This window comes from Artemia sp. Qi Xiang Cuo, chromosome 18, assembly GCF_049724085.1.
Source record: "Artemia sp. Qi Xiang Cuo chromosome 18, ASM4972408v1, whole genome shotgun sequence".
Taxonomy (NCBI): domain Eukaryota; kingdom Metazoa; phylum Arthropoda; class Branchiopoda; order Anostraca; family Artemiidae; genus Artemia; species Artemia sp. Qi Xiang Cuo.
The window spans coordinates 27,677,374-27,705,135 of NC_142811.1; the positions used below are offsets into that span (position 1 = coordinate 27,677,374).

Below are 27,762 nucleotides of genomic sequence, written 5' to 3' on the forward strand. Positions count from 1 at the left end.
GGCTATCTCAAAAGTTTGGTTGGATGTGTTTGGGGAAAAGGTGGGCGTGAAAGGGGGGGGGGGTTAGTTGCCCTCCAATCACTTCGAAAATTTCCAATTGAATGAGCCCTTTTTTGAAGTTTCTACGACATAGCTTTCTATAAGAAATCTTATGTGCTCCCAGGGCATAACTTCCAACCCTCGCCCTGAGGCCTGTGGGGGGAGTGTCCTCCTTAAAAACATAATTTCTATGTAGAAATCAACTACGTAGAACAAAATGGCTATCTCAAAATTTTGATTGGATATTTTTGGGGAAATGGTGGGCGTGGAAGGGGTGTTATTTCCCTTCCTATTACTTTTGACCCTTAAAAAGAGCACTAGAACTCTCGATTTCTAATCGGATGAGCCCTCTTTGAAGTTTATACGACGACCCCTTCCATATGAAGTCCTTCTGGGGAAAAAAATAATAATAATAAATAATAATAATAAAACATTGGAGCTGTATGACCTTTACTATAGGCAAGGCTATAGCGTTGCCTCTGATATGCAGAATAATTGTACCTAAGGTATAAGGCATGCAGACCCGCTCTACTTTGCCTCCCCCCTAATGTGCAAATATACAACCCAAGTTTGTTTCTAAAGTATTATGTTTTATCACACTTAGGTAAATTTCATTAGGATTGTTCGTCAGAGAAACACATTAGAAGAATATTAGGTCAGGGGTATATCATACTAGTACCGTTCCCGTCGTGATAAGGAAAATTTTTAAGAATTAGGATATCCGTAAAGAATAATTAACCGAAGTGGTTATTTATGGAACTAAAATACAAAGATAACTAAATGAGTTACTCAACTATACAGCATTTCCGAAAGCCGTGATATTCAAGCTCCGCCTACTATACTTGTATTCATATGCCGTGACTCGTGGTCATGTATAGTTATTTTACTTACTTAGTAGTAGTAAAGAACAGAGTGGAAGAGTGGTATATAAGTGTTTGCATGACTCAGGGATACAAATGAAATCTTGAAAAAGATTGGAGTTTGGAACATCAAAATGAATGTAAATAGTGTAATTAAGAAGCTTGTGGCATTAGGACTGACAGTCGTGTCTTTGAGTATAGGATCACCTGTATCTGTAGAGTCAGACGCTCAAGCGCTGGTGAGTCAATAATTTAATTGCACGAAGAAAGGGGCTAGACTCAGGTACTTACGTGAAGGGGTGCCATTTAGCCCTGTCTTTTTACGATGTGTCCTATAACTTTACGTTTACTATACGATCGACGTATATTGGATGTTTACTTAAAAAATTCCACCCTTTTCCGAAAAATTTTTAGCGCAAGGACCTGAACAGTTTTTAAGGTAAAATTCTACTTTAGCTATTTTTGACTATCTTGGAAAGGGGTAAGGTTAGGAAAATGAAACTTTCAGGGATGGGTCTACAGGCTAAAGTATGTCTCGGGAAGGTATTGTGAAGTACCTACCTTTATTCCTTCTCCCTGTAGAGGGTCCTTAAATTTGCCTACATGACAGGTCATAACAGTGGTAACTTAATTTTCAGTTACCAGTTTCTTTTTCTCTAGCTTTAGTTTTGAAAAAAACAACTCCTGTTATCTGAGTAGAATTTTAAGCCATATAAATGGTTTTTTTTCAAAATTTAGGAATTGTATTTGCATATCTTTAAAACCTTATAAATTGGGATTGAGCAAAGTTGTAAAGCTGAAAACCATTTTGTTGTAGGCTACTTCATTTAAGCAGAAGATCTAGTTTGCAAGGTTTTACGGTACTTGTTTAGAATCCGGTAAGCACGCGAGAATATAATAGAAACATAATAGTTTAGAAACATAAAAACATAATAGTTTAGAAACAAATTTGGGCTATATGTTTGCACATTAGGAGGGGGCAGGGATATAACATAGTACATATTAAATACGTAACTTAACCTAACCAAACCTAGGTATCTTTTATTCCCCCTAAACCTCAAAAAACTAAAGTTTAAATACAGTTATCGGAGTGACAAACCCTTTGTTTATACAGTGTCTCATATGAATTACCGCGTAATGCCTATCTGATCTTCGCAATGCAGTTATCGTGTGCTTACCGGATTCTAGACAACTACCGGTTTCACTTTAATAACACACAGGTTTTAAAAGATCACCAAATGTCACTTCCCGAAACATATATTGGTAAAAATCTACTTAAGCTACTATTGGCTATCTGGGAAAGAGGCTATTTTAGGAAAATGAAACCTTCAGGGATGGGTCTACAGGCTAAAGTATGTCCCAAGGAGGTATTTTGAAGTGCCTACCTCTACTCCTTCTCCCTTTAGAGGGTTCTGACCTTTGATGACCTTCAAAAATCTGTGTATTATAAAAGTGAAGCCTTGCAAAATAGATCTTCTGCTTAAATAAAGTACAACAAAATTGTTTTCAGCTCACAACTTTGGTCAATCCCAATTTATAAGGGTTTAAAGATATGCAAATACATTCCCTAAATTTTGAAAAAAATAGGTAAATTTATCGTTGTTCGTATTATTGACTTATGAATAAAGTAAACCTACCACTCGATGCCTTTTTTTTATGCTCTTTCCAAATATAGTAATATTTTTTGTCGGAAATGAATTTTACCCCCACCCCTATATATGTATCAATTCAGTGTTTATGTTTTCACATGGGGGGGGGGGAGGGAAGTTTAAACTTACCTCTCATTTACATCACAAATAAAATTTGCCCCCACTCCCCCCCTAATGTGCAAATATATACCCTGAATTGGTATATATATAGGGGTGTACAGGAATTGCATTTCCAGAACTAAAGCCAGAGAAAAATTATGCATGTAGGCAAATTCCAGGACCCTCTAGAGGGATAAAGAGTGGAGGTAGGTACTTTAAAATACCTTCCCGTGACGTACCTTAGCCTGTAGACCCATCTCTAAAACTTTCATTTTTCCTAATCTAACCCCTTTCCAAGATAGCCAAAAGTAGCTAAAGTAGAATTTTACCCTGTCGACGTTCTGACGGTTAGTGGTTCTGAAGGATTTTTGTTATGTAAAAAAATTATAAGTTTATATAATAGCAATAAGTATATAATAGTTTAAAAACTAATTTAGGCTATATATTTGCACATCAGGGGGTGGGGGTAAAGCATAGCATATATTAAATACGTAACCTAACCTATGTATCTTCTCCCCCCTAAACCCCAAAAAGCTAAAATTTTAGATGTTATGAAAAAATTGTAGATGTTATGACGTATCGATGTTATGACTGTCGACGTTCTGACGGTTAGTGGTTCTGACGGATTTTCGTTATGAAAAAAATTTAGATGTTATGACGTGTCGATGTTATGACTGTCGACGTTCTGACTGATAGTGGTCCTGAAGGAATTTCGGTATGATTTTTTTTTTAGATTATATGACGTGTCGATGATGTGACTGTTGACGTTCTGACGGGTAGCGATTGTGACTGTCGATGAACTGACTTATCGATGTTGTGACGGTTTCTGGTTCTGACGGATTTTTTGTCGGTTTTTTGATGGATTTTGTCGATGTCCTGACGTTAGCGCTCCTGACGGTTAGATGTTATGACGCCTTCCCACACAGTTGCTCGTTTAAAGAGAATAAATATTGCAGGCTTCATCCTCTAGCCACTTCAGTGTAAACCTTGATAAGCAAAATAAAGGCAGAAAAAGACAGCGCTCGATCATCTGATGTTGCTACACTTTCGCTCTAGTTTTTACCTGATCCGACCCTGCTTTTACTATACCATAGCTATCAAACGTAGTGTGAGATAGTTAATGACTAACTTATTCGAAGTCGATGACTGGGTGATTCAGAGCTTCCGGATTTAATGTTGCCCAAATTCCCGCTCAACTATCTATAGGCCCATCTATTAATGTTTCCGGTCGTTGCTGACCAGGCTGTCAACGAAATATTCCATTGAAAAATTTGCTTTTATTACAAATTCATCCAGTGTTTACATAGATTCAGTCATGGGCATGGCCAATATTTTCAAAATAGCTCGTTTTGTAGAGAATCCTATTTGTGAATAGCCTCCAATGACAGCAACTATTCTTTAGATACCAAATCTAGTTAAAATTAAACACCCATTGGGAAATACTTACCTACTGTGTTCTGCTTTAGGACAGCTATATTTCAATCTTAGCCTCAGAGTAGTCATTAGCGAACGCGTAACCAAGACTTAAATGCTCGATTTACTGCAAAATAGAAATTATTTTACCAATTATTGGAGGAGATTTACTCTCCCCTAGATTTCAAAAATACAGTTTTTTTTATTGAAAAACACCTTTTTTGGTATTTTCATGGGAAGCAATTGCCCAACCCCTAAATTTTGAAAAATAAATCCCCCCCTACACTCTAGTGTATTCGTGCCGCTATATTTTACAGGGGTTTAATAGGAGCGTTTTTAATTGCCCCATATTTTTGCGAACTGCATAACGATGATTTATTTCAATGATGCAACTGAACTGCTAATAAAACTACCAGCTATCTAGGAGAGACAAGTCCTGAAAATTTCCTGTGTTTAATTAACAGGCAAAGCTTTGTCTATCCCGGAGGCTCAGATTCAGGATATGGAGCCAGTGATATAAAGCACCACCAGCCATAGAGGTACATTTAGGGGGTGACTGCAGGAAGAAGGGTGGATTCAGTGGTGGTCGGCGTTTACCTCCCCGGCCATTACCCCCCGGAAAATACCCCCCCCCCCGAAAATACCCCCGCGGAAAATCCCACCCGCGGAAAATACCCCCAGAAAACAGCCCCCGGAAAATACCCCTCCTCAGAAAATACCACCCCCCGGAAAGTACCCCCCCACCCCGTGGAAAATAAGGCTTTCCAAACTTGAGAATTTTATTTTAGTTTTTTTTTCCGTAGGGGGAAAGAATTTTGGTACTTGTGTATTATGCGCCACTCATTCAAGTTTGCGCTGTGTAAAACTCGAGAACAAACCGGTTTCTTAGATAGTTTCTTTCATCTTAGCATGAGACAAGACAAAGACAAGTGACAGAACACATAGGAAATGCATAATTTGGGCTATATATTTGAACATAGGGGGGGGGGGTAAAGTATTTGGGTAGTTTGAAATCAGAAAACAATTCCTTCTAGGTATGACCACTAAAAAATTACAGAAGAATAGCGAGGAGTATGGAAATTATTTTAACTACAAAAAAAAGAAAAAAAGTCCCGGTATAAAGTAAATGTAATGTTTTATTTAAGTATGATGATCGCTGATCAAAGTTTATGTTATTTGTACCTTTCGTTTACATTATTTTACTATGTTTATCGTCGTATATTTGGCTTTAAAATACTCTTCTCTATTTATCTATCTAATATGCAAAATAATTGTACCAAACACATTTTTTCTTTCCCCCAGCGGAAATTAAAAGAAAAAACTCAAGTACAATTCTCAAATTTGGAAAAACTTAATTTCCACGGGGGGGGGGGTATTTTCCGCAGGGTGTATTTGGGGGGGGGGGTATTTTTCGGGGGGGGGGGGTATTTTCCGGGGGATAATCGACAGGGGGGTAAACGCCTAGAACCGGATTCAGTATTGGAATTTGATAAGAGGTTTTTTTCTGCCGGCAAAAAGGATATGTTATTCCTGAGTGTGCTAAATCCAACAGTTGGCCATTTTTAGTCTTCTACAGGGAAGAATGAAAATTTAGCAGCATCGACAAAATGTACAGATTTTGTACACCTACTCCTGAAAGAACGTGATTCCCTGATGCACAAGCCGAACCGTTTGTCGAAGGATCAGCTCTTATCCTCGGGAGTTATTTGATTTTTAAAGTATGTTTTTGGCCCAAGTATTCTTTGATTTATTTTTACTTTGTTTTACTTGCTGGACGAGGAATGTTATTAAAAAAAAAAAAATCTGTCTAAAGATAAAATTTACATAAACTGAATGAACTAGAAATTAATTTGGTACTTATTTATTAGCCAGAAAACACGCGAGAAATTGCACAGCGAACATGATACAAGAAACTAGTCAAGCAGGTTTTTATCGCAAGAGATTTCCTTTGGCACAGCAGGCAAACAGGTTTCTCACTCCGTGAACAATATTTAAACTTTAGTTTTTTGGGGTTGTGGGGCAAAAAAAGATACCTAGGCTAGGTTATGTATTTGGTATATACTATGATTTAATCCCCCCCCTCAGTGTGAAAATATATAGCCCAAATTTGTTTCTAAACTATTATATTTTCATCATATTTTGTTTTCTTTCATTAGCATTAACCAAACTTCACTTCTCGCGTGTCTTCTAGCTAACAGATAAGTACTATTAATGTGTTGCCAAAGCCTTCAAATACAAATGTTAATACTCTTAATCTTTGGCATGGGAATTGGGTGCCATGGGAAACAGAGCATTTGAAAATTTGCCTCCATGATAACGGGAACATTATTGTATTCTAATAAGTTTTGCATATTTGAAATTTAGCTTACAGGTCTTCATAAAGGTGGCCCCACTCATATTTTGGGTAATATGTGCTCGTTTTGAGTTTTGACATTGTCCTTTACTTTTTTACGAATAAACTGGCATTAAAAACAAACTTATTTCCTCAAGGGTCCCGTTGTAAGTAATTCTAACCTTGAATCTGAAATTAAATATGCTAAAGAAAATAAGCTCCGTAAACGGAATAAAACCCCTACAAAGTTGCGAGCATTCGCAAATGTTATAATTTGAAGTTTCCTGAACAAAATGATCGCAACTGCTCTAGCTAAGACGGGTCAAACTATTTCTTGTTGGGAGCTATATTCATAATGAGTTAAACAATGCTCCATTTTCAGATTTATTTAACTCGTTATGGGTACGTAGATCGAAGTACAGAGACTCAACTTGCCTCGACTTCCAAGTTTGCAAATTTGAAATCTTTTGATGATTTCAAGAAGGCAGTTATGGAATTTCAGGCGTTTGCGGGACTGAATCAAACTGGTAAGCTACATTAACCACTGTTCTGTTTTTATGTAGAGTCGGTGGTATCCCCAGCTAAATATCATGGCGAAGGAGAATTGTACATTTTTACCAAATCGATGCCTAATTTTAATAAATTTTACTTTCTTTAAAAAAAAAATGAATTTTGCCTAAGATTTTATGAAATTCCTAGGAAGTCCCTCCCCCTCTCCCTCATTGAAGACCTAAAATACATAAAATGTTCAATATTCTATAGTATCTGAATAAAAATGTATCTGGTCAAAACACATTGAAGCTCATCCCCCCCCCTTCAAAAAGATTCTAGTTGCTCTTGGCTAGGAAGTCTATAAGGGGATGATGAATTTGATAACATAATATGAGTATATGATCTTTTTCAGTAATAAAAATAATAACAATCCTTCGAATTAGTATTAGACCTTTGTCAAATAGAAGCTATAAGGTTTTTTTTTTAATATATTAGCCAACAAGTTGTACTATATTTATGCAATCTCTTCGGAATTTTGTCGTTTTTATTTATCTATTTTCGGACAGTTGTTAAGAGCTGCATGTCTGGAAATCCAGAAATCTAGGGAACTAAACAGGAGGGGTGTGAAAAAGCACATGATGGCTGACCCCTGAGTCCCGTTGTACTTCCGGGCCAAAGAACCATGAAACGGAGATCACCACCGTCAGGTTGGGACTGTAAAATCCAGTACCGTATATTTTACCTTTTATTCTTTATCAAATTGAAATCAGTTACGCATCTAGTATTTCTTGACAATTTCTACAAATATATAAATTGTTTAGATAATTGGAAATATATAAATTGGAGAGTGATTTTGGTTTCCAATGCAGCGATAGAATTCTTTCTTAATTTACGGGTCAAGTACATATGGACGAGCGGATGCGGGCAAGGTTTTTACATTTGCAATGACGTTTCTACACGCAAAACGATAAGGAATAAAGCATAGGCGCTTTTCGTAGTGTTTACTCGGAAATCTAATTTTGAAAATTTGATGGTTTCTCTCTGTATTTAAGATAAGCATGACATTGAATTTCAAATAGTTTTGTTATCTTGTTTATTTTAATGATTTTCATTGTTGTTGCAGTAATTGCAGCCTATATCTTCACATTAACTTTGTTTCCCCAAGCCTATAAATAATCTTTCCATAAAAAGTTAGGGTACTTTCCCATTATATGGGCACTAGTCAAAAGTCAAGTTTGGTTAATGCTAATGAAATAAAACAAAATAGGGTGTATATATAATAGTTTATAAACAAATTTGGGCTATACATTTGCACATTAGAGGGGGGGGGGTTAAGCATTACATATATTAAATACGTAACCTAACCTAGGTACCTTCTTATCCCCCTAAACCCCAAAAAACAGCAGTTTGAATATTGTAAATCCAATGAGAAACCACGCTCTTCGATCAATTTAGATAACAATTACCCGTTTTACGAGTCTCCATCACTGCATTCATTTGACTGTCTATAGACGAAATGCCCATATAATGGGAAAGTACCAAAGTTAGTTCTACTACTACTACTACGATCAACAACTCACTAAATCATTAAGCTGTCTGAGGCGAACAGAGCTACGTACGATTCCGCTCCATACCTGTCTATTTTAAGCCTCCCTCTTTAAATTCATTTCCATTATATCCGTCCTTACGACATCCCACTCTATTGTGTGACGAACTACTTTTCGGTTGGCCGACATTGACGATCTTTGGCAATCTGTCTATTGCCAAGCTGTACTATTTACTCCATTGGATATAAGATAGGAAAAGAACATTTTTAGCAGCTGTTATCCCAGAATCTTTGCAACAAGGCTGTACGGTACCCGGGGGATAGGGGGTCCGAACACCCCCTGAAAAAATCCTTTTTTTCCTCATTTTCTTTATGTAGTTATGACCTAATCTTACGAAATGAGACCTGACAAATGAAACACGTATTAAACTATTAAGTCTTCCTGTAATATTCTAATTGAGAAGGCATATGAGGGAAAATAGGGGTGCCACAATAATTAAGTGTTCATACTTCGCATCTTCTGAGGAAATTCAGCAATTTGAAAAGAAATTGCTGAATTCAGCCGACAAGAGATAAGGACTTTAAAAATCAGATTTGGAAACGAATTTTTGTAAACGCGAGGACTATTCGGTAACCGGGTGAAAATAATTTATATATGTAACCCATTTGATTCTACAATTTCTAATAGTTTACTTGAAACATGCGCAACTCTGAGTGTGCCATTTGTCGCGCATTTACGGGGATGTCTCCGGATTAAATAGCCTAGTCTCGTATTGCTATTTGTTCCGTTTTCTATACGAGGAGCTTAACAAATTTTATTTGGCTGAATTACAAGAAGTTCCAAAAACCTAACACCTTTTCTGAAATTGTTGCCAATCAAAAGCTGATCTCAGTAGCTATGGGTAAAACTTTGGTAACATGTTTTTAATTTTAAAATCTAGCAGTGTATTTCTTTTTGTCCGTGAGTGGCAGTCTGGAAATCCGGTTGGAGATTACCGGATGAAAGTTGTGGGCGTTTTTCACAACCCTCAGCAAATGGACATAAAAAAGGCATTGAAACTGTGTCAGCATCGTTTTTTTTTTTTTTTTTTTTTTATTATTATTTACTATGACTGGCAAATCGAATAAAGGTCAATGGATACAATATGAATTACAGTTTTAATCAAATGTTTTAATTTTGCTAAATTATATAATTATAACTCATAACTAAAAATATATATATTTTGCCCTTGTTTACAATAGCAATAGCGGTACCTGTCTAGAATCCAGTAACCACGCGATAAGTGAAGTTTCGTTAATGCTGATGAAATAAAACAAAATAGGATAAAATATAATAGTTTAAAAAGAAATTTGAGCTATATATTGCACATTAGGGGGGATGGAGGTTAAGCATTGCATATATTAAATACGTAACCTCACTTAACCTTGGAACCTTTTAATCCCACCAAACCCCAAAAAACTAAAGTTTAAATCTTTGTCACGGAGTGACCAACACCTCACATACAGAGAAAAGAGTTTTCTTTGTATTTCCCAGACCACAGTTTTCCCCCAGATCCCAGTCTCCCCCCCCCCCTAGGTGAAATTTAGTTTTTCCAAAAATGTCGTCAAAACTAAGATAACCCTGCATAATTCAAGCATCCACTGAAACAGGTCAGCTTTCTTTAGTACATATTTACATTTTTTATTTTTTATTGCTATATGGCTCGTTTTTAAGTTTTCTCTGTCTTTTTCACCTTAATTTGGGAAAATTGCCTCCAGATTTACCCCCTCCCCCCACTCCACACAGGATTTTGACAAAGTTACGCCATACGTTGGGGTATGGATTTAGTGATCTACTAAGAATGTCGTTGCAAACCATGAACTGGATGACCTCTATTCCCTTTTGAATCAAAATTTTTGACAAAATACCTTCCCGGAACATGCTTTAAAAACTGAGTGCATCATATTTATAAAATTAGTGAATATATCTGAAAATGATCATATAAAAGGGGACATAACCGTGCTTAAAACAAAAACAATTAGGAATCCGAACCCAAAACGCTCTAATTCGAAGTCCACCGCTGTACTAACAGAACCACGCATCTAATAATCTTATTTGATATATTGGTTTTTGTACCTTAATTGCGTAGCTTATTAACGGGGCTTGGAGGAGGAACATACCGAAGGTGTTCTGGCAAACCTCCAGTTAAGGGTTTTGGACCATAATTATTACAATAATGACATCGTTTTATACTTCCAAGCTTTTCAAACAATTTGTGACAACAATCTGTACGTAAGTGGCGACCAGGCTCAATAGTAACCGAAACTCTAGGAAACGGAATTTTGATATCAATAGATACATCAAAAGAATTGAATTTTTATGTTGGTCTTAGGTAAAAAAGTTTTATCTAGCTTAGTCTTACCGATAAAAAATTACGAGTAAAATTAAAAGTTACCTGAGAAAATTTGCCTTATTTTCGAAAAAAGGGCGAAACAGCCCCTAAATTCATATAATCTTAATGGAAATCACACCATCAGATTCAGTGTATCAAAGAACCTTACTGTAGAGGTTTCAAGTGCCTATCTGCAAAAATGTGGAATTTTGTATTTTTTGCCAGAAGAAAGAACACACATCACGGATGTGTGTTTATTTCTTTTTCTTTTTCCCAGGCGTGATCATATTGACCCAGTGGTCCTAAAATTTCGCAAGAGGGCTTATTCAAACGGAAATTAAAAGTACTGGTGTCCTTTTTAAGTGACAAAAAAATTGAAGGGCAACTAATATCACTTTTTACAAAAAACTGTATTTTCATTTTCAATGCTCACCATTCTACCATCGGAGACTCTTGACCATTCTACAGTAGCCATAGTAAAAAGCGTAGCTTAATTTCTCAATGGTATACCGAATAATGAACAAGTACCACTCCATTATTATCTTTGGTTTTTCTTGTTTCCGATCTAGTTAAAGTAAAGAACGGATAGTAAAGCTTATAATAACTGAATATTACTAGGAGACTAAAATTTTGTAATAAAACCTTACTTTCCTAGAAACCAGCATCATCCATTTACAATTAACAGAAAAATTTGGCCCCAATGAGGTTTGAACTTGACGCCTCGGGATTACAAAGCCTACGCTCTACTGACTGACTTACCAACGCTTGTATATTATGAAAGAATATACAGTTTGAGACAATATCGAAAAAAAGTTACATAAATGACCGATACAGTTCATTATAAATGGGGCCTATGTTAGTTTCATCGGATATAGCTGAAAACCTAGTAAAGAACAAAACCGGCACATAGTAACTAAAAGTTAAGATAATTACATACAAGATCGATGTAAAACATTTCGATGAATTTGTTTGTAGGTTCTAATTATATGTTTGTAATGTTTGCATTATGTACTTAAGAAGTGACACCAAAAGTGTTGTTTTTTGACAGGGTATAATTTGTTATGGGGCCCATATTTGACAGTTTTTACAGCTACTTGACAGTTTTTCTAAAAAACACTTTTTCTACTCTGGAAGGCCTAACAAAAAGACTTTTGGTTTGAAAAGGGTGTCATTATGTAGGAAAAACATCTAGGAATATTACTGTTTGATTAGAAGTTTGAAGTTTTATCAGAAAAGGATGCAAAACTCTGATTTTCTGAAATTAGACCATTTAGGCTACATCTACAAATTTGACAGAACAAAAAAGTTACCTGTTTTCAATGTTAGTTGAAACCCAATTTGGCACGTGTCAAAATACTTGGGGAATGTTTGTGGGCAGATCCTTGTGCATTCAACATGCCTATTCTTTTAACCAGGGCCGTACCCAGGATTTTTTTTTCGGATGGAGTTTTACTGAAAATAAATTCGGAGGGGGGGGGGGTTACATAAAAAAACTAAAAAAATGCATACATATTTGTTTAAATCCATTTTTGTTACGTTTTTACGAGCCAGACAAACCTTTCGGGGGCGGGTGGTCAAACCGGGTAACCCCCCCCCCCCCTGGATACGACCCTGCTTTTAACTTTATTTCTTCATTTCTGTTCAACTTTGTTTAATTTGTAAACGTATAAAACACTATTCAGTTAGTAGAAGCAAAAACTGAAAAAATTGTCTCAGGTATAGGAAAAAAATTGGATAATCATGTAGAGTGTAATGGCGTGACCTAGGTCATGTGCCTTTTTTTCTTTTTTTTCCATTTTTACACTCCATATGAAAACTGACAGATAAACGAACCCCAGCATCTAGGCATTGCCCGATAAAATGCCTATCTGATTTTCAATACAATTCTCGCGTGACTACTGGATTCTACACAAGTACCTTAGTTTCTTCAAAAATATTATCAAAACTAAGATAAGCCTGCATAATTCAGAGAAACGGGCCAGTTTTCTTTAGTAATTCTTTGCATTTATGGTACTATAAGGCTTATTTTTTATTTCTCGCTGACATTTTCACTTGATCTGGGAAGGTATGGTCCACCTTTGCCCCCCCCCCCCCCTACGGTTTTGACGAAATTACGCCAATATTTTTAGTGCTATACCACACTTAAGGATGGTAGAATTGACAAAAATTACGTAGATATGAGCAATAGCTTTCAAATAAGCCATAAAACGTCACTCTAAAAAGTTCTGGCTGCCCTGTAGCCCCAGCTTTTCCACTTGAGACAAGGCACCCCGAATGCAGTTTTTTAGTGTCATTTGCAACTTGCTGATGGTAGAATTTATAGGAAGGACGGACGTATATATGAGCAATATCTTTTATATGAGCTACTAAAAGTTTGTCTAAGATACAACCGATAGCAAAGCGCCCAATAACAATACGCCCATACCGATACGCGTGATATCGATATTTCACACACCAATACAACGTACACCCCCTCCCCAGGGACTGTGGAGGGTCATATCAACTCTAAAACCATAGATGATGGATCTTTGAACCATATTGAACAAAATGGCTATCTCGAAATTTTGATGACATTGGGAGGAGGGGCCTGTAGGGAGGGGGAGCTAGTTGCCCTCCAATCTTTTTGGTCGCATAAAAGGGGCACTTAAAAATTTCATTTCCTTTCAGATGAGCTATTACACATCTCTCTATGATGCTCTGGCCACCCCGTAGCCCTGCTAGAAAAAAAAACGAAATAAAAAACAAACAAACGGGAGACAGATCAGTGCTACCGATGCAAAAAAACGATTTTCTTTGTTGTTCAAGGAGGGGGAATGTAATATCCCTGTAAGGTTTTCAACCATGCTGATTCCAATGGTGTACTTTTCATTTTGATCTGACGCCATTTTTGAGCGGTTTCAGGCTCTTGTGAAATCACCATAAAGTTCTTTTCGCAATAAACTTTTACTTTTAAGACGAACCGAGATAATAGTCATTATTCCTGAATCAGTGTCAGATGGTTATTTTTTTCACTAGGTAGCTTTTTACTGAATGCAATTTTTAACTTTTGGTTACTATGGGCTGTGGCTCGCTCTTTACTAGGTTGCAGCTACTGCTGCAACCATGATTACACAGTCAGATTCAATATATCTAAGGGCACAAGAGCTCTAATATTACGGGTGCTTATCTCAAGAAAACAAGAGACTATTACGTGTTTTTTCCAGAGAAGCATCGCCACGCATGTGCGTTTTTAAAATCTTTTTCACCAGTAGTAGTCGTTGTAAACTGTTGGTCGTAGATTATTAGGAGAGGTGGTCATTTTTTGCTTAACTGAACAAATCGCAATCTTTGCAGCAAAATAATAGTTTTAGGCCGAAAAGGTGAAAAATAGTATCGACCGAAGATTTGACCACGTCCAATTGTTTCATATTCATTTCAGAAAAATCAGAACAGACTAGGTGTATATTTCAAATGAACATTTTATTTTGAATCAACGATGATGCTCAGAGGATTCTATAGAGAATTATATGAGGCTAATATTGCAATATTGACATCAAAACATAATACGCGCATATTTTAGTGATGGTAGACAGGTTCCGTGTTTTCATTTGCAACGACTAGCGGCAGTTAGCCCCATAGTAGGAGGGGAGTTAGTCCCACTCTTTGGGGCAACACTTATTTGCTATCCTTAATTTGCCTTGTGATATTGTTTTGACGTTGTTGCCCCTATAACAAATAAAAAACATGCTGTTCGAAACAAATCATTTTTATTAAAGCGGAAATGAAACCCCGGCCTAAAGGAGGTTTAGCAAGTGGCGGTTTCTCTCTTATTTGTGGTAACTAGTGTCAGTTTCAAGTCTTGCTTGATTATTAGTTTAATTTCTGTTCGTTTTAAGATTCATCTTTAGCAGTATCTGTAATCTTTATGTTTGATTTGATTTCGCTTTTTCTTTTTACTTTAATCTCTGTTCCTTTTGGGTTTCGTTTGTTTATTTGAAATCATTTGTCAACGTTTTAAATTTGAACTGTTGCATGACTCTGTTTCTCCTCGTTTTTAGGTTTTAATACTTGTCTTTACTTCTCCATGAAAAACTTCTTTTTCGGAAATTTTTTCCAAATTAATTTTGAGATTAATGATTGAAGTTTTAATATTAAAATCATTAAAATCATAGTGTGACTGCTCTAAATTAAAACATCGTTTGATATTCATCAATGTTAGTTTATGACCTTTCTTTATTGTACATCTGAAGGTAACATTTTAAAGCAGGAACGATCACAATATACAAAGTGCATGTTTCAAAAATTGGGTCTGATTGTCGCAAAACTTTGGTTTTAAGGATTTATGAATTTGCTGACTACAATTTGAGACCAATATCGCATTATGAAAGTCTAAAATCCACACATTTTAAGCATATATTTGACAAATAGTGTTTGATCCCCGCCATAGTTGGTATTTAAGGATTTATGAAGTTATTAATTACAAATAAAGGCTACTGTTGCGATAAATGCTAGCAAATCAATGAGTGGGTATTCCCATCACAACTATTCTCACGACGACTACCACCACAATGTTCCTATCAACTGAAGTTAAATGCTGTTATTAATAAAATTATTTTTTAACATTACTACTATTATTATATTATATTTATATCCATATTTCTGAACTATTAGATTTTTTCTTCTTTTTTCACACTTTCACAACTATTGTTTGTTTTTCGTTGTCAAGGTTTGACATTCTTTTTCTAATATACAAATCTAAGTAAGTTTAAAAAATAAAGAACGAGTCCAAACCTCAAAATAAGCAGAAAATGATTTACGTAAGTAACTAAACGTAAAAGAAAAGAAATATTTCGTGGACGAAGAAATGTAATTTTAAGACAATCAGAAATTATGATGGACAATGAAGCTAATCATAAAACGACAATTAATTATTACAGGTATGGATGGTGTTGTTACCCCTTAAACGCCCAAAAGGATAGGGTGTCGTGTGTGCTTTACTGAAAACACCATATTTTGTGCATGTAGCTTTTTTTTCGGCATTGTAGCTCAAAAATTAAATGTTACTCAGATTTTTAGGAATTCCTTGTTTTAATTTCAGAACATCTGTAACAATCAATTTGTTGTTTTCTTAGTCTATTATCCAAGGAATTTTCGTCAACAACTTTCCTTTTAAACCTATTTCTCTCTAAATTTTACTTTCATTTTGGTCAATCTATATAGTTTTCAGAAAAGTGGAAACAACGCTTTTTTCTTTTGTGACAGCAACATCACCCTTTTTTGTAGTAATTTCCTAGTAACTTTAAATATGGTTTCATCATTGTATTTTCTATTAGTTTTATGAATCATATCCTCGCTTATTTCTGCCCTATAAGGTTTGACTTCTTGTTCAAGCCAATCTTTGCTTGTTTCAAGTTTTAAATTCATTTATATCCTCCAATCAAAACCCTTAAAGTCCCCAAAACTCGATTACGTAAAAAAAATTTGCAAAAAAAACATGATCAACTAATGAATATATACTCAAGTTATTGGGAACCGCATATTGCAATGTCAAGTGAATAATCTTGTGATACAAACAGCTGTTATTGATTTTTTGTTCCAAGGTAATTGGGATATTGATTTCCAAATTAGAACTTCTAATATTTGTTTAGTATTATTTCTAATTAAAAGTCTAGTATTTTTAATATCTATTTTCGGTTTTTTCACAATAAAAACAGAAAAACCTCATAATTTTTTTTTTTTAAGAAAAATCTCTATTTTCTGTTTTCTGCTTCCCATTTGACAAAAGTCATAGGACAACAGGTAGACTATTTCTGCAGTGTATGTCTTCGGTTTTTTTTCTGCTGTTTGTGTATTTTTTTCCCCAATTTTGGTATTATTTGGTCCCTTGACCAGAATAAATTATTGAATGGAATATCTCCTTCTGATTATTCAACTATCTTTATCTTCCAGTTACAACTGCCTATCTTTCAGGTTTGCTAGATCCAGAAACAATTAAGCTTATGAACACTCCTCGATGTGGAGTGCGAGACTTCATTGGCCCTTCTGGACATAGAAGCAAGCGATATGCATTGCAAGGTAAGTTTTATTAGCGTTGAATGTTTTATTTTAATTCTCCGTAATTTTGAATAGCATATTAAGGAATTACCTCGGTGTCTAAATACAGTACTTCTAACTAACATCTAAATATTATTTTGGGGTATTATGCCGAGAGTAGCAAATATATTTTCTAGGATATGACAATAGAAAACAAAAAATCAACGGCCAGGTGTATCTTTCTGTATAATAGTGTTGTGGGGCAACACTATCGCTGTCAGATTTCCTTTTTTTGGGAGCACCTTTTTCTGTTTTTTGGTAACAGTAAGAGAGGAAAATCGGGAACGTTTTTCCTAGTATGAGGATCAAGAAACAGGGAAGAATGGTTCTTCTGAAGTTTGCATAATTCCTAGTAATTTTTCACAATTTTTTTTCTAGGCTACTAAATAATGTAACAAAGAAACAAAACGAAATGTCATTAATCCGAAGATATACTCCTTAGAGATCATATAATGTCAAGACTTTTGTCAACTTAAATGTTTGAAATCCTGTGGGATGGAAATTCTTTATCTCTTCTAGATTTCCAAGAAATAGCTTTCACAGAGATGGCTTTAATTTCACAAGCTGGAATATGTTGCTCTTTCATAAAATATTCGAATTTGATAGAGTTTTCTGAAACTTCGAATTCATTTAAAGCTTGGGAACAAAAATAGACCGAAGCAATTTCGATTATGATTCGATTGATATTTGGGGGAAGAGAGGAAGGCTTTTTCAGAATCTCGTCATCAATACACCTTCCATATTTTATCCCAAGTTGAGATCTCAAACCAACTTGATACGAAATTCACTTTGTCTTAGCTGTACGTTTTGCTTGTTTATACACAATTCAACTTTTGTTTGGAGAGGAGGATAGGACGATCCCTAAATTCTTGCCATCAGGGCATCCAATTGATGGAGCTGTTTAGGATGTAAGTGGTAGTGTCCTAAAATTACTTTTTGGAATCGGGATCAAATTTATCTCCTTGGGAGAGGAAAGGGAGGGGCACCCTTAAATTCTGTCATTAGCATTTCTACTAGAAGAAACTAATAAGCTTCAACAAATCTGGATAGACAGTAAGATTAAATGCCCTATCTATGTCTTTTGGGTGTCTGGACGCCATGCAACCTCTGTGGGAAAAGGGAAGGGGGAGCTCTAATTTTATGTAATCAGAACGTTTACCAGAAAGCGAAGGTGGATCTAAGCAAAATTTGATGCAAAGTAATAGCTAGTGTTTTACTTATGCTTCTTGGGATTCAGAAAAATTAAAATCGTTTACCAGAAAACGAAGGTGGATCTAAGCAAAAGTTGATGTAAAGTAATAGCTAGTGTTTTACTTATGCTTCTTGGGATTCAGAAAATAAAAATAGTTTACCAGAAAACAAATGTGGATCTAAACAAAACTTGATGCGAAGTAATAACTAGTGTTTTACTTATGCTTCTTGGGATTCAGAAAAATAAAAATCGTTTACCAGAAAACGAAGGTGGATCTAAACAAAACTTGATACGAAGTAATAACTAGTGTTTTACTTATGCTTCTTTGGATTCAGAAAAATAAAAATCGTTTACAAGAAAACGAAGGTAGATCTAAGCAACATTTGATGCAAAGTAATAGCTAGGGTTTTACTTATGCTTTTGGGATTCAGAAAAATAAAAATCGTTTACCAGAAAACGAAGGTGGATCTAAACAAAACTTGATACGAAGTAATAACTAGTGTTTTACTTATGCTTCTTTGGATTCAGAAAAATAAAAATCGTTTACAAGAAAACGAAGGTAGATCTAAGCAACATTTGATGCAAAGTAATAGCTAGGGTTTTACTTATGCTTTTGGGATTCAGAAAAATAAAAATCGTTTACCAGAAAACGAAGGTGGATCTAAGCAAAAGTTGATGTAAAGTAATAGCTAGTGTTTTACTTATGCTTCTCGGGATTCAGAAAAATAAAAATCGTTTACCAGAAAACGAAGGTGCATCTAAGCAAAAGTTGATGTAAAGTAATAGCTAGTGTTTTACTTATGCTTCTTGGGATTCAGAAAATAAAAATCGTTTACCAGAAAACGAATGTGGATCTAAACAAAACTTGATGCAAAGTAATAGCTATTGTTTTACTTATGCTTCTTGGGATTCAGAAAATAAAAATCGTTTACCAGAAAACGAAGGTGGATCTAGACAAAACTTGATACGAAGTATTAACTAGTGTTTTACTTATGCTTCTTGGGATTCAGAAAAATAAAAATCGTTTAAAAGAAAACGAAAGTAGATCTAAGCAACATTTGATGCAAAGTAATAGCTAGGGTTTTACTTATGCTTCTTGGGATTCAGAAAAATAAAAATCGTTTACCAGAAAACGAAGGTGGATCAAAGCAAAAGTTGATACAAAGTAATAGCTAGTGTTTTACTTATGCTACTTGGGATTCAGAAAATAAAAATCGTTTACCAGAAAAAGAAGGTGGATCTAAGCAAAACTTGATGCAAAGAAATAAAAATCGTTTACCAGTAAACGAAGGTGGATCTAAGCAAAACTTGATGCAAAGTAATACCTAGTGTTTTACTTATGCTTCTTGAGATTCAGAAAAATAAAAATCGTTTAACAGAAAACGAAGGTTGATCTAAGCAAAATTTGATGCAAAGTAATAGCTAGTGTTGTACTTATGATTTTTGGAATTCAGAAAAATAAAAATCGTTTACCAGAAAACGAAGATGGATCTAAGCAAAAATTTATGTAAATAAATAGCTAGTGTTCCACTTATGCTTCTTGGTATTCAGAAAAATAAAAAAAAATTACCAGAAAACGAAGGTGGATCTAAGCAAAACATGATGCAAAGTAATAGCAAGTGTTTTACTTATACTTCTCGGGATTCTGAAAAATAAAAATCGTTTACCGGAAAACAAAGGTGGATCTAAGCAAAACTTGATGCAAAGTAATAGCTAGTGTTTTACTTATGCTTCTTGGGATTCATCAAAATGAAAATCGTTCACCAGAAAACGAAGGTGGATCTAAGCAAAACTTGATGCAAAGTAATAGCTAGTATTTTACTTATACTTCTCGGGATTCTGAAAAATAAAAATCGTTTGCCGGAAAACAAAGGTGGATCTAAGCAAAGCTTGATGCAAAGTAATAGCTAGTGTTTTACTTATGCTTCTTGGGATTCATCAAAATGAAAATCGTTTACCAGAAAACGAAGGTGGATCTAAGCAAAACATGATGCAAAGTAATAGCAAGTGTTTTACTTATACTTCTCGGGATTCTGAAAAATAAAAATCGTTTACCGGAAAACAAAGGTGGATCTAAGCAAAACTTGATGCAAAGTAATAGCTAGTGTTTTACTTATGCTTCTTGGGATTCATCAAAATGAAAATCGTTCACCAGAAAACGAAGGTGGATCTAAGCAAAACTTGATGCAAAGTAATAGCTATTGTTTTACTTATGCTTCTTGGGATTCAGAAAATAAAAATCGTTTACCAGAAAACGAAGGTGGATCTAGACAAAACTTGATACGAAGTATTAACTAGTGTTTTACTTATGCTTCTTGGGATTCAGAAAAATAAAAATCGTTTAAAAGAAAACGAAAGTAGATCTAAGCAACATTTGATGCAAAGTAATAGCTAGGGTTTTACTTATGCTTCTTGGGATTCAGAAAAATAAAAATCGTTTACCAGAAAACGAAGGTGGATCAAAGCAAAAGTTGATACAAAGTAATAGCTAGTGTTTTACTTATGCTACTTGGGATTCAGAAAATAAAAATCGTTTACCAGAAAAAGAAGGTGGATCTAAGCAAAACTTGATGCAAAGAAATAAAAATCGTTTACCAGTAAACGAAGGTGGATCTAAGCAAAACTTGATGCAAAGTAATACCTAGTGTTTTACTTATGCTTCTTGAGATTCAGAAAAATAAAAATCGTTTAACAGAAAACGAAGGTTGATCTAAGCAAAATTTGATGCAAAGTAATAGCTAGTGTTTTACTTATGATTTTTGGAATTCAGAAAAATAAAAATCGTTTACCAGAAAACGAAGATGGATCTAAGCAAAACTTTATGTAAATAAATAGCTAGTGTTCCACTTATGCTTCTTGGGATTCATAAAAATAAAAAAAAATTACCAGAAAACGAAGGTGGATCTAAGCAAAACATGATGCAAAGTAATAGCAAGTGTTTTACTTATACTTCTCGGGATTCTGAAAAATAAAAATCGTTTACCGGAAAACAAAGGTGGATCTAAGCAAAACTTGATGCAAAGTAATAGCTAGTGTTTTACTTATGCTTCTTGGGATTCATCAAAATGAAAATCGTTCACCAGAAAACGAAGGTGGATCTAAGCAAAACTTGATGCAAAGTAATAGCTAGTATTTTACTTATGCTTCTTGGGATTCAGAAAAATAAAAATCGTTTACCAGAAAACGAAGCTGGATCTAAGCAAAACTTGATGCAAAGTAATAGCTAGTGTTTTACTTACGCTTTTTGGGGTTCAGAAAAATAAAAATCGTGTACCAGAAAACGAAGGTGGATCTAAGCAAAATTTGATGCAAAGTAATAGCTAGTGTTTTATTTATGCTTCTTGGGATTATGAAAAATAAAAATCAAGTGTTAAGCAAAGTGCAAATGACACTTAAATATTGTAGGGTTGGAGGCGTTGCAGTTTTCTTGTTGTTGATAGTTTCTGTTATTTTCAAGTTTAGCTAAGCTATTGATTTTAATTATTGTTGATTTTAGGCTTCATTTCTTCTTTTTTTTTCTTATTTTGGCTCTTTTTGTAATTTGGCTTCATTATACGTTTAATTTTTTTTCATTTTATGTTTTGGCTTGATTATACATTTTAATTTCTGTTTGTTTTAGGCTTATTAATTTATTTATACTTTCATTGTAATTTCTGTGCGTCTTTTCGTTTGGCTTATTGTATGGCTTTAGTTCTACTCTTGTTAGATCTAAATTTTTGTTCTTCGAAATTTTTAAACATATGTTTTTACTTTATGAAATAAAAAAATTAGTTTTTACTTCATCAAAGAATAATAGATTATGCAACACTGGTGGTAATAATCGACTCTCCTATAAGAAATGGTTATAATTCCTTTTGAACTAGTTAAAAATAGCGTTCAGGTATTATTTCTCCTGGGACGCTATTCGAATAGGTGACCAAACGTCTAGAAAGAAAAGGAGGGTATATTGTGTATTTCAAGTTATTTGATTCCGCTCTTCAAAGCGCTAGATTGCAATCAACATGAGTTTTGCCGGGACCTATTTTTGAATTTTCCGCATTACAGTTCATAATTATCTTTCTTAATTTATTCTTGTCACATACCGAAGAGTTGAACGCGTCAATTAAAAGTTAACCAGGAATCTGGAATACCAGATCAGAAAAAAAGAAAACACGCTGAAATGGGAGCAGAAATAAAGGCTATCAGGCGTGTAGCGAGCCAGGGATACTTTCCTCACTTTTCTTCTACACTACTGTGCTGGCAGTAATCAAACAGTTCGTGGTAACGTGGTAACGAACTGTAAGTAATGAGCGACCCGGCTCAATAGTAACCGAAACTCTAGAAAACGGGATTTTGATATCAATAGATACATCAAAGGAATCAGATTTTAATGCTGATTTCAAATATATAAGTTTCATCAAAAGTTACGCGCCTGAGAAAATTTGACTGATTTTCGAAAAAAGGGGGAAAGACTCCCTAAAAGTTATAGAACCTTAATGAATATCACATCATCATATTCAGCGTATCAGAAAATCCTACTGTAGAGGTTTCAAACTTCTATCTACTAAAATGTGGAATTTTGCATTTTTTGCCAGAAGAAAGATCACGGATGCGTGTTTATTTGTTTTTTTGTTGTTTTTTTTCCCAGGGGTCATCGTATTGACCCAGTGGTCCTAGAATATCGTGGAAGGGCTCATTGGAACGGAAATTAAAAAATCTAGTGCCCTTTTTAAGTGACCGAAAAAAATGGAGGGCAACTGGACCCGGCTCAATGGCAACCGAAACTCTAGAAAACAGGATTTTGATATCAATAGATGCATCAAAAGAATCAAATTTTAATGCTGATTTCAAATATATAAGTTTCATCAAGTTTAGTCTTACCCATCAAAATTTACGTGCCTGAGAAAATTAGTCTGATTTTCGAAAAAAGGAGGAAAGACCCCCTAAAAGTTATAGAACCTTAATGAAATATCGTGGAAGGGCTCATTGGAACGGAAATTAATAGTTCTAGTGCCCTTTTTAAGTAACCAAAAAAATGGAGGGCAACTGGACCTGGCTCAATGGTAACCGAAACTCTAGAAAACGGGATTTTGATATCAATAGATACATCAAAAGAATCAGATTTTAATGCTGATTTCAAATATGTACGCTTCATCAAGTTTAGTCCTACCCATCAAAAGTTACGCGCCTGAGAAAATTTGGCTGATTTTCGAAAGAAGGGGGAAAGACCACCTAAAAGCTATAGAACCTTAATAAAAATCACACCATCAGATTCATCTTATTAGAGAACCCTACTGCAGAGGTTTCAAGCACCTTTCTGCAATAATGTAGAGTTGTGGATTTTTTGCAAGAAGAAAGATGACGGGTGCGTGTTTATTTGTTTTTTTTCCCAGGGGTGGTTGTATCGACCCAGCGGTCCTAGAATATCATGGAAGGTCTCATTGGAACGGAAATTAAAAGTTCTGGTGCCCTTTTTAAGTGACCAAAAAAATGGAGGGAAACTAGGCCCCGTCCCACGCTCATTTCCCAATGTTAACATATTGTATTGTTTATTGGGAAGTATACAGACGTTTTCAGGGGGGATTCTTTCTGGTAGTGGGGGTTAGGGGTGGGTCGGGGGTTATATAGGAGAATCTTTCGATGAAGGAAGTTTTCATGGGGGAAGGGACATTGCTATGAAGGGGACGCCGGATTTCCCAGCATTATTTAAAAAAAAAGATCAGAAATTAAATAAAAAAAAAAACAAGTTTTTCAACTAAAAGTAAGCAGCAACATCAAAACTTAAAACACACAGAAAATATTACGTATATGATTGGTTTCACCCCCTAGACAATACCTCGTTCTTCAAGCCAAAGATTTTTTAGTACTTCCATAAGAGCTATTTATTCTAGTTAACGGCTTTTGTGATTAAGCGGTCATTTTTAAACAATTGGAACAAAATTCGAAACTTAGCTTATAAAGCAAGGTATTGACTAGCGGGCGAACCCCCTAATATACGTATTAAAAATCTATGAATACAGAAGTTCGTTACGTAAGTTAATTCGCAAGTTATGTATATTTATTACTAATAAAAACGTTCGTAAATAAAATTAAACAAGTTTCGAGAAAGCCATTTAACCAAATAAAAGTAAAATTAATATGCAAATTTTGTTTTGATTATTTTTGTACGGTGAGCCAAAATCAAAAACTGCATTAATTCAAAAACGTTCAAAAATTAAATAAAAAAAAACAAGTTTTTTTTTACTGAAAGTAAGGAACGATGTTAAAACTTAAAACAAACAGAAATTATTGTGTATATGAAAGGGGCTGTCCCCTCGTCAACGCCTCGCTGTTTACGCTAAAGTTTGACTTTCTCACAACTCTATTTTCTTTTAAATAAAAAAAAAATTTAGCGTAAAGAGCGAGGCGTTGAGGAGGGGACAGCCCCTTTCAAATACGGAATAATTTCTGTTCGTTTTAAGTTTTAACGTCGTTCCTTACTTTCAGTTAAAAAACTTGTTTTTTATTTATTTAATTGTTGCTAGAATAATCATTGTAAACTCTGTCTCGAAAAAAGAAGAACTTTGGAAGGTAATTCGTGCTCAAAAGCTACTCCTCATTATTGAAGGTCATAACTACCGTATCGAGTTGAAACTCTTCAGGCATTAAAGGGACATCTTTAAGGTAATTCGTGCTCAAAAGCTACTCCTCATTATTGAAGGTCATAGCTACCGTATCGAGTTGAAACTCTTCAGGCATTAAAGGGACATCTTTAAGGTAATTCGTGCTCAAAAGCTACTCCTCATTATTGAAGGTCATAGCTACCGTATCGAGTTGAAACTCTTCAGGCATTAAAGGGACATCTTTAACATACGAACTCGAAACTAAACCTGCTAGGAGTCTCAAAACGTAAGTGGTGAGGTCAAAGATACTAGAGATAGACTCCTCATTATTGAAGGTCATAGCTACCGTATCGAGTTGAAACTCTTCAGGCATTAAAGGGACATCTTTAACATACGAACTCGAAACTAAACCTGCTAGGAGTCTCAAAACGTAAGTGGTGAGGTCAAAGATACTAGAGATAGACTCCTCATTATTGAAGGTCATAGCTACCGTATCGAGTTGAAACTCTTCAGGCATTAAAGGGACATCTTTAACATACGAACTCGAAACTAAACCTGCTAGGAGTCTCAAAACGTAAGTGGTGAGGTCAAAGATACTAGAGATAGACTCGGAGGCAGGGCAAAAGTAAACAGTCGTATGCACCCAGGGACACCGCCTGAGGTATAGTTAGAGGAAATGGTCTCCTGATGATCAGAGTCATAAAATTTGCGCCAAAAAATCTTAAATTATTTCTGCAACACAATAGTGTTATCTCTGTACACAGATGATATTTAATCTGTGATCTATTTAAGGCCATAAAGGAATAGTGTGGAATTCTTCTGAAAAGTCGTATTTCACGCATTCTAGATGTCCAATTGTTGATTATCCAATTTTCGGTATTTATTAACCCCGCTGTTTCACAGATTTACATGAGACATAACGTATCTTAATTAGCCTCTTAAAGGTTAGATGCCTGGGTTCATATATAAATTAGTATTTTAAAGGAGACTAGATCTGACCGTTTCAAGAATGTCTAGTTACATTTTGGTTCTAGAGAGCTGGTGATGGTTTCTAGCTCCATCAGCAGGACCGTATCCAGAGGAAGTTACCAGGGGTGACCCCCCCCCCCCCCCAAAAAAAAAAAAATTGTCCAACTCGGAAAAAAGTAGCAAAATCGACACAAACAACTTTTTGATGTATTTTGTAAAAAAAAAATTGATTCTTTTGTTGATCACTTGCACTAGATTTTAGTTTTATCTTACAGACAACAACTCGCTAGAAATATTTCTTTGTGGGGCAACTAATCTGGGATTCAGCGTTGGGATTACCTTTTCATGAATTTATGTTTTGAAAATTGGTCTTTTGAAACCAGAATCGACTCGTTCCTGGACTTTTTTAATATTTCAGTATGTTTTCGTGGTTACTAAGAAACGATCATCAAATAAAGTTCGATTCTTACAATACAAGTCATCGCCATACTATGCTATTAGGATGGATGATTCATATCCGGAAACTAGTTTTGAATTCCTGTTTTATTTTCTCTGTCTTTCGCCGCAAAAAAAGGTAACGGGAATTTTGTTTAATTGTTAAATTGAACATGAATTCCTTAGCAGACTATAAATAAAAGGAAACGAAGAGTCGCTTGGTGATTCATACGTACAAAGTAAATATAATTTTAAAGAGGGCGTTATCAGAGTAGTATGACTAGCAGCGGAACCTGTCGGACGATAGGCATAGCAAGAAAAAAAAAGTAGCGCATAATCGTTTACGGGGGCTGGAGAATAATCGTTTCACCTCAGCACAAAATTCGAGGTACCCTTGTTCCCCTTCCGTAAAGGAGTCTTAACTTTGTTTTTCACTCCACAAATACAGCTGTTACTAAAAAAGGATTCAGGTGTATCCTTAACAAGGCCGTACCGTACCCGGGATTTTTTTCGAAGGGGGTTTTACTCATTTTTTTTTGGGGGGGGGGGGTTACCCAAAAAAACTCAAAAAACACATACGAAATTTGGGTACTAGTGCATTAGATGGTGACGTTTATATACTGTGCAAGGAAACCAGTCATGCAATGACAGACGAAACCCGCCAGAGACCGGTTATTTTCAAAGAGACCGCTATTAAGAAATGGAATGCAGAGCAGTTTTATTGAGTTTACGGTATTTAAAATGTTATTTTTGGCGGTTTAGGGGGGAAGGTACCTAGGTTAGGTTACGTATTTAATATATGCTATGCTTTACTCCCCACCCCCTAATGTGCAAATATATAGCCCAAATTTGTTTCTAAACTATTATATATTCATCCTATTTTATTTCATTAGCATTAATCAAACCTGACTTTTTAGAAGTGACCATCTAATGCACCGGTACCAAAATTTGTTTATATTCATTTTTGTTACGTTTTTATGAGTCAGACAAACATTTTGGGGGAGGTTCAAACCCCCTAATCCCCCCTCCCCCTCCCGAGATACGGCCTTGATCCTTAATATTCACTTTTTACCGACGAAAAAAAAACTGAGCTCGCTTGCATCCCTTAAATCCCACAGCCTATTATATAAGTAAAATCTGTCTGTTTTTTGGAATTTAGGATTTTCAAGAAATAAAAAACAAAGATTATGGATCCATTTCCTCAGCCATTTGTCCCTCGCATGCTTGCTATCATGTCGTCAATTATCATTCCCTTCGACGAGGCCCAGGCCTTCAATCCTTGCACATTTGTCATTTTCTTCCGCTCTTATGGTATCTTCAGCTTTGAATCTTGCTGTTTGTAGCTTTTTTTTCAACACGGGGGCAAGCTCTTACTTGTTCTTTTTACTATGTATCCCAAAATATTTGACAAAGAAGTGTTGCGAATGGAGGAAGATTATAAAAGCCCACAAAGTGGGCTTTTTGCTGGCGATGAGACCAACAGAGTTTTTTTTTTTTTATAGAATCCTACTTTATCTGATAACTTTGCCTTCTCAAAATGATACTCAACCTGGGAGAGAGAAGAAGCTCACAGGTGGGAAAGATCTATTGCGAACGGAGATAATTAGGCACACGTGTCTATTTTTCTTTAATTTGGGTGGTGGGGGGGGGTCACCTTAGTCAATACAGACGTATTATATAGAAATGGCTGAACAACACGGACAAAATTGCA

General features: G+C 35.3%; 1 protein-coding gene across 1 annotated transcript in view; it reads left to right on the forward strand.

The window, feature by feature from the left end:
- The first annotated feature begins 943 nt into the window (after positions 1–943).
- LOC148941385 (stromelysin-3-like) overlaps positions 944–27,762 on the forward strand; it is a 128,283-nt gene continuing 101,464 nt past the window's right edge. The window contains exons 1-3 of the mRNA XM_089104159.1: positions 944–1,138; positions 6,775–6,919; positions 16,752–16,856. Coding sequence (XP_088960285.1) covers positions 1,034–1,138; positions 6,775–6,919; positions 16,752–16,856 — 355 coding nt within the window. The 5' untranslated portion in view covers positions 944–1,033. The remainder of the gene's footprint in view (positions 1,139–6,774; positions 6,920–16,751; positions 16,857–27,762) is intronic.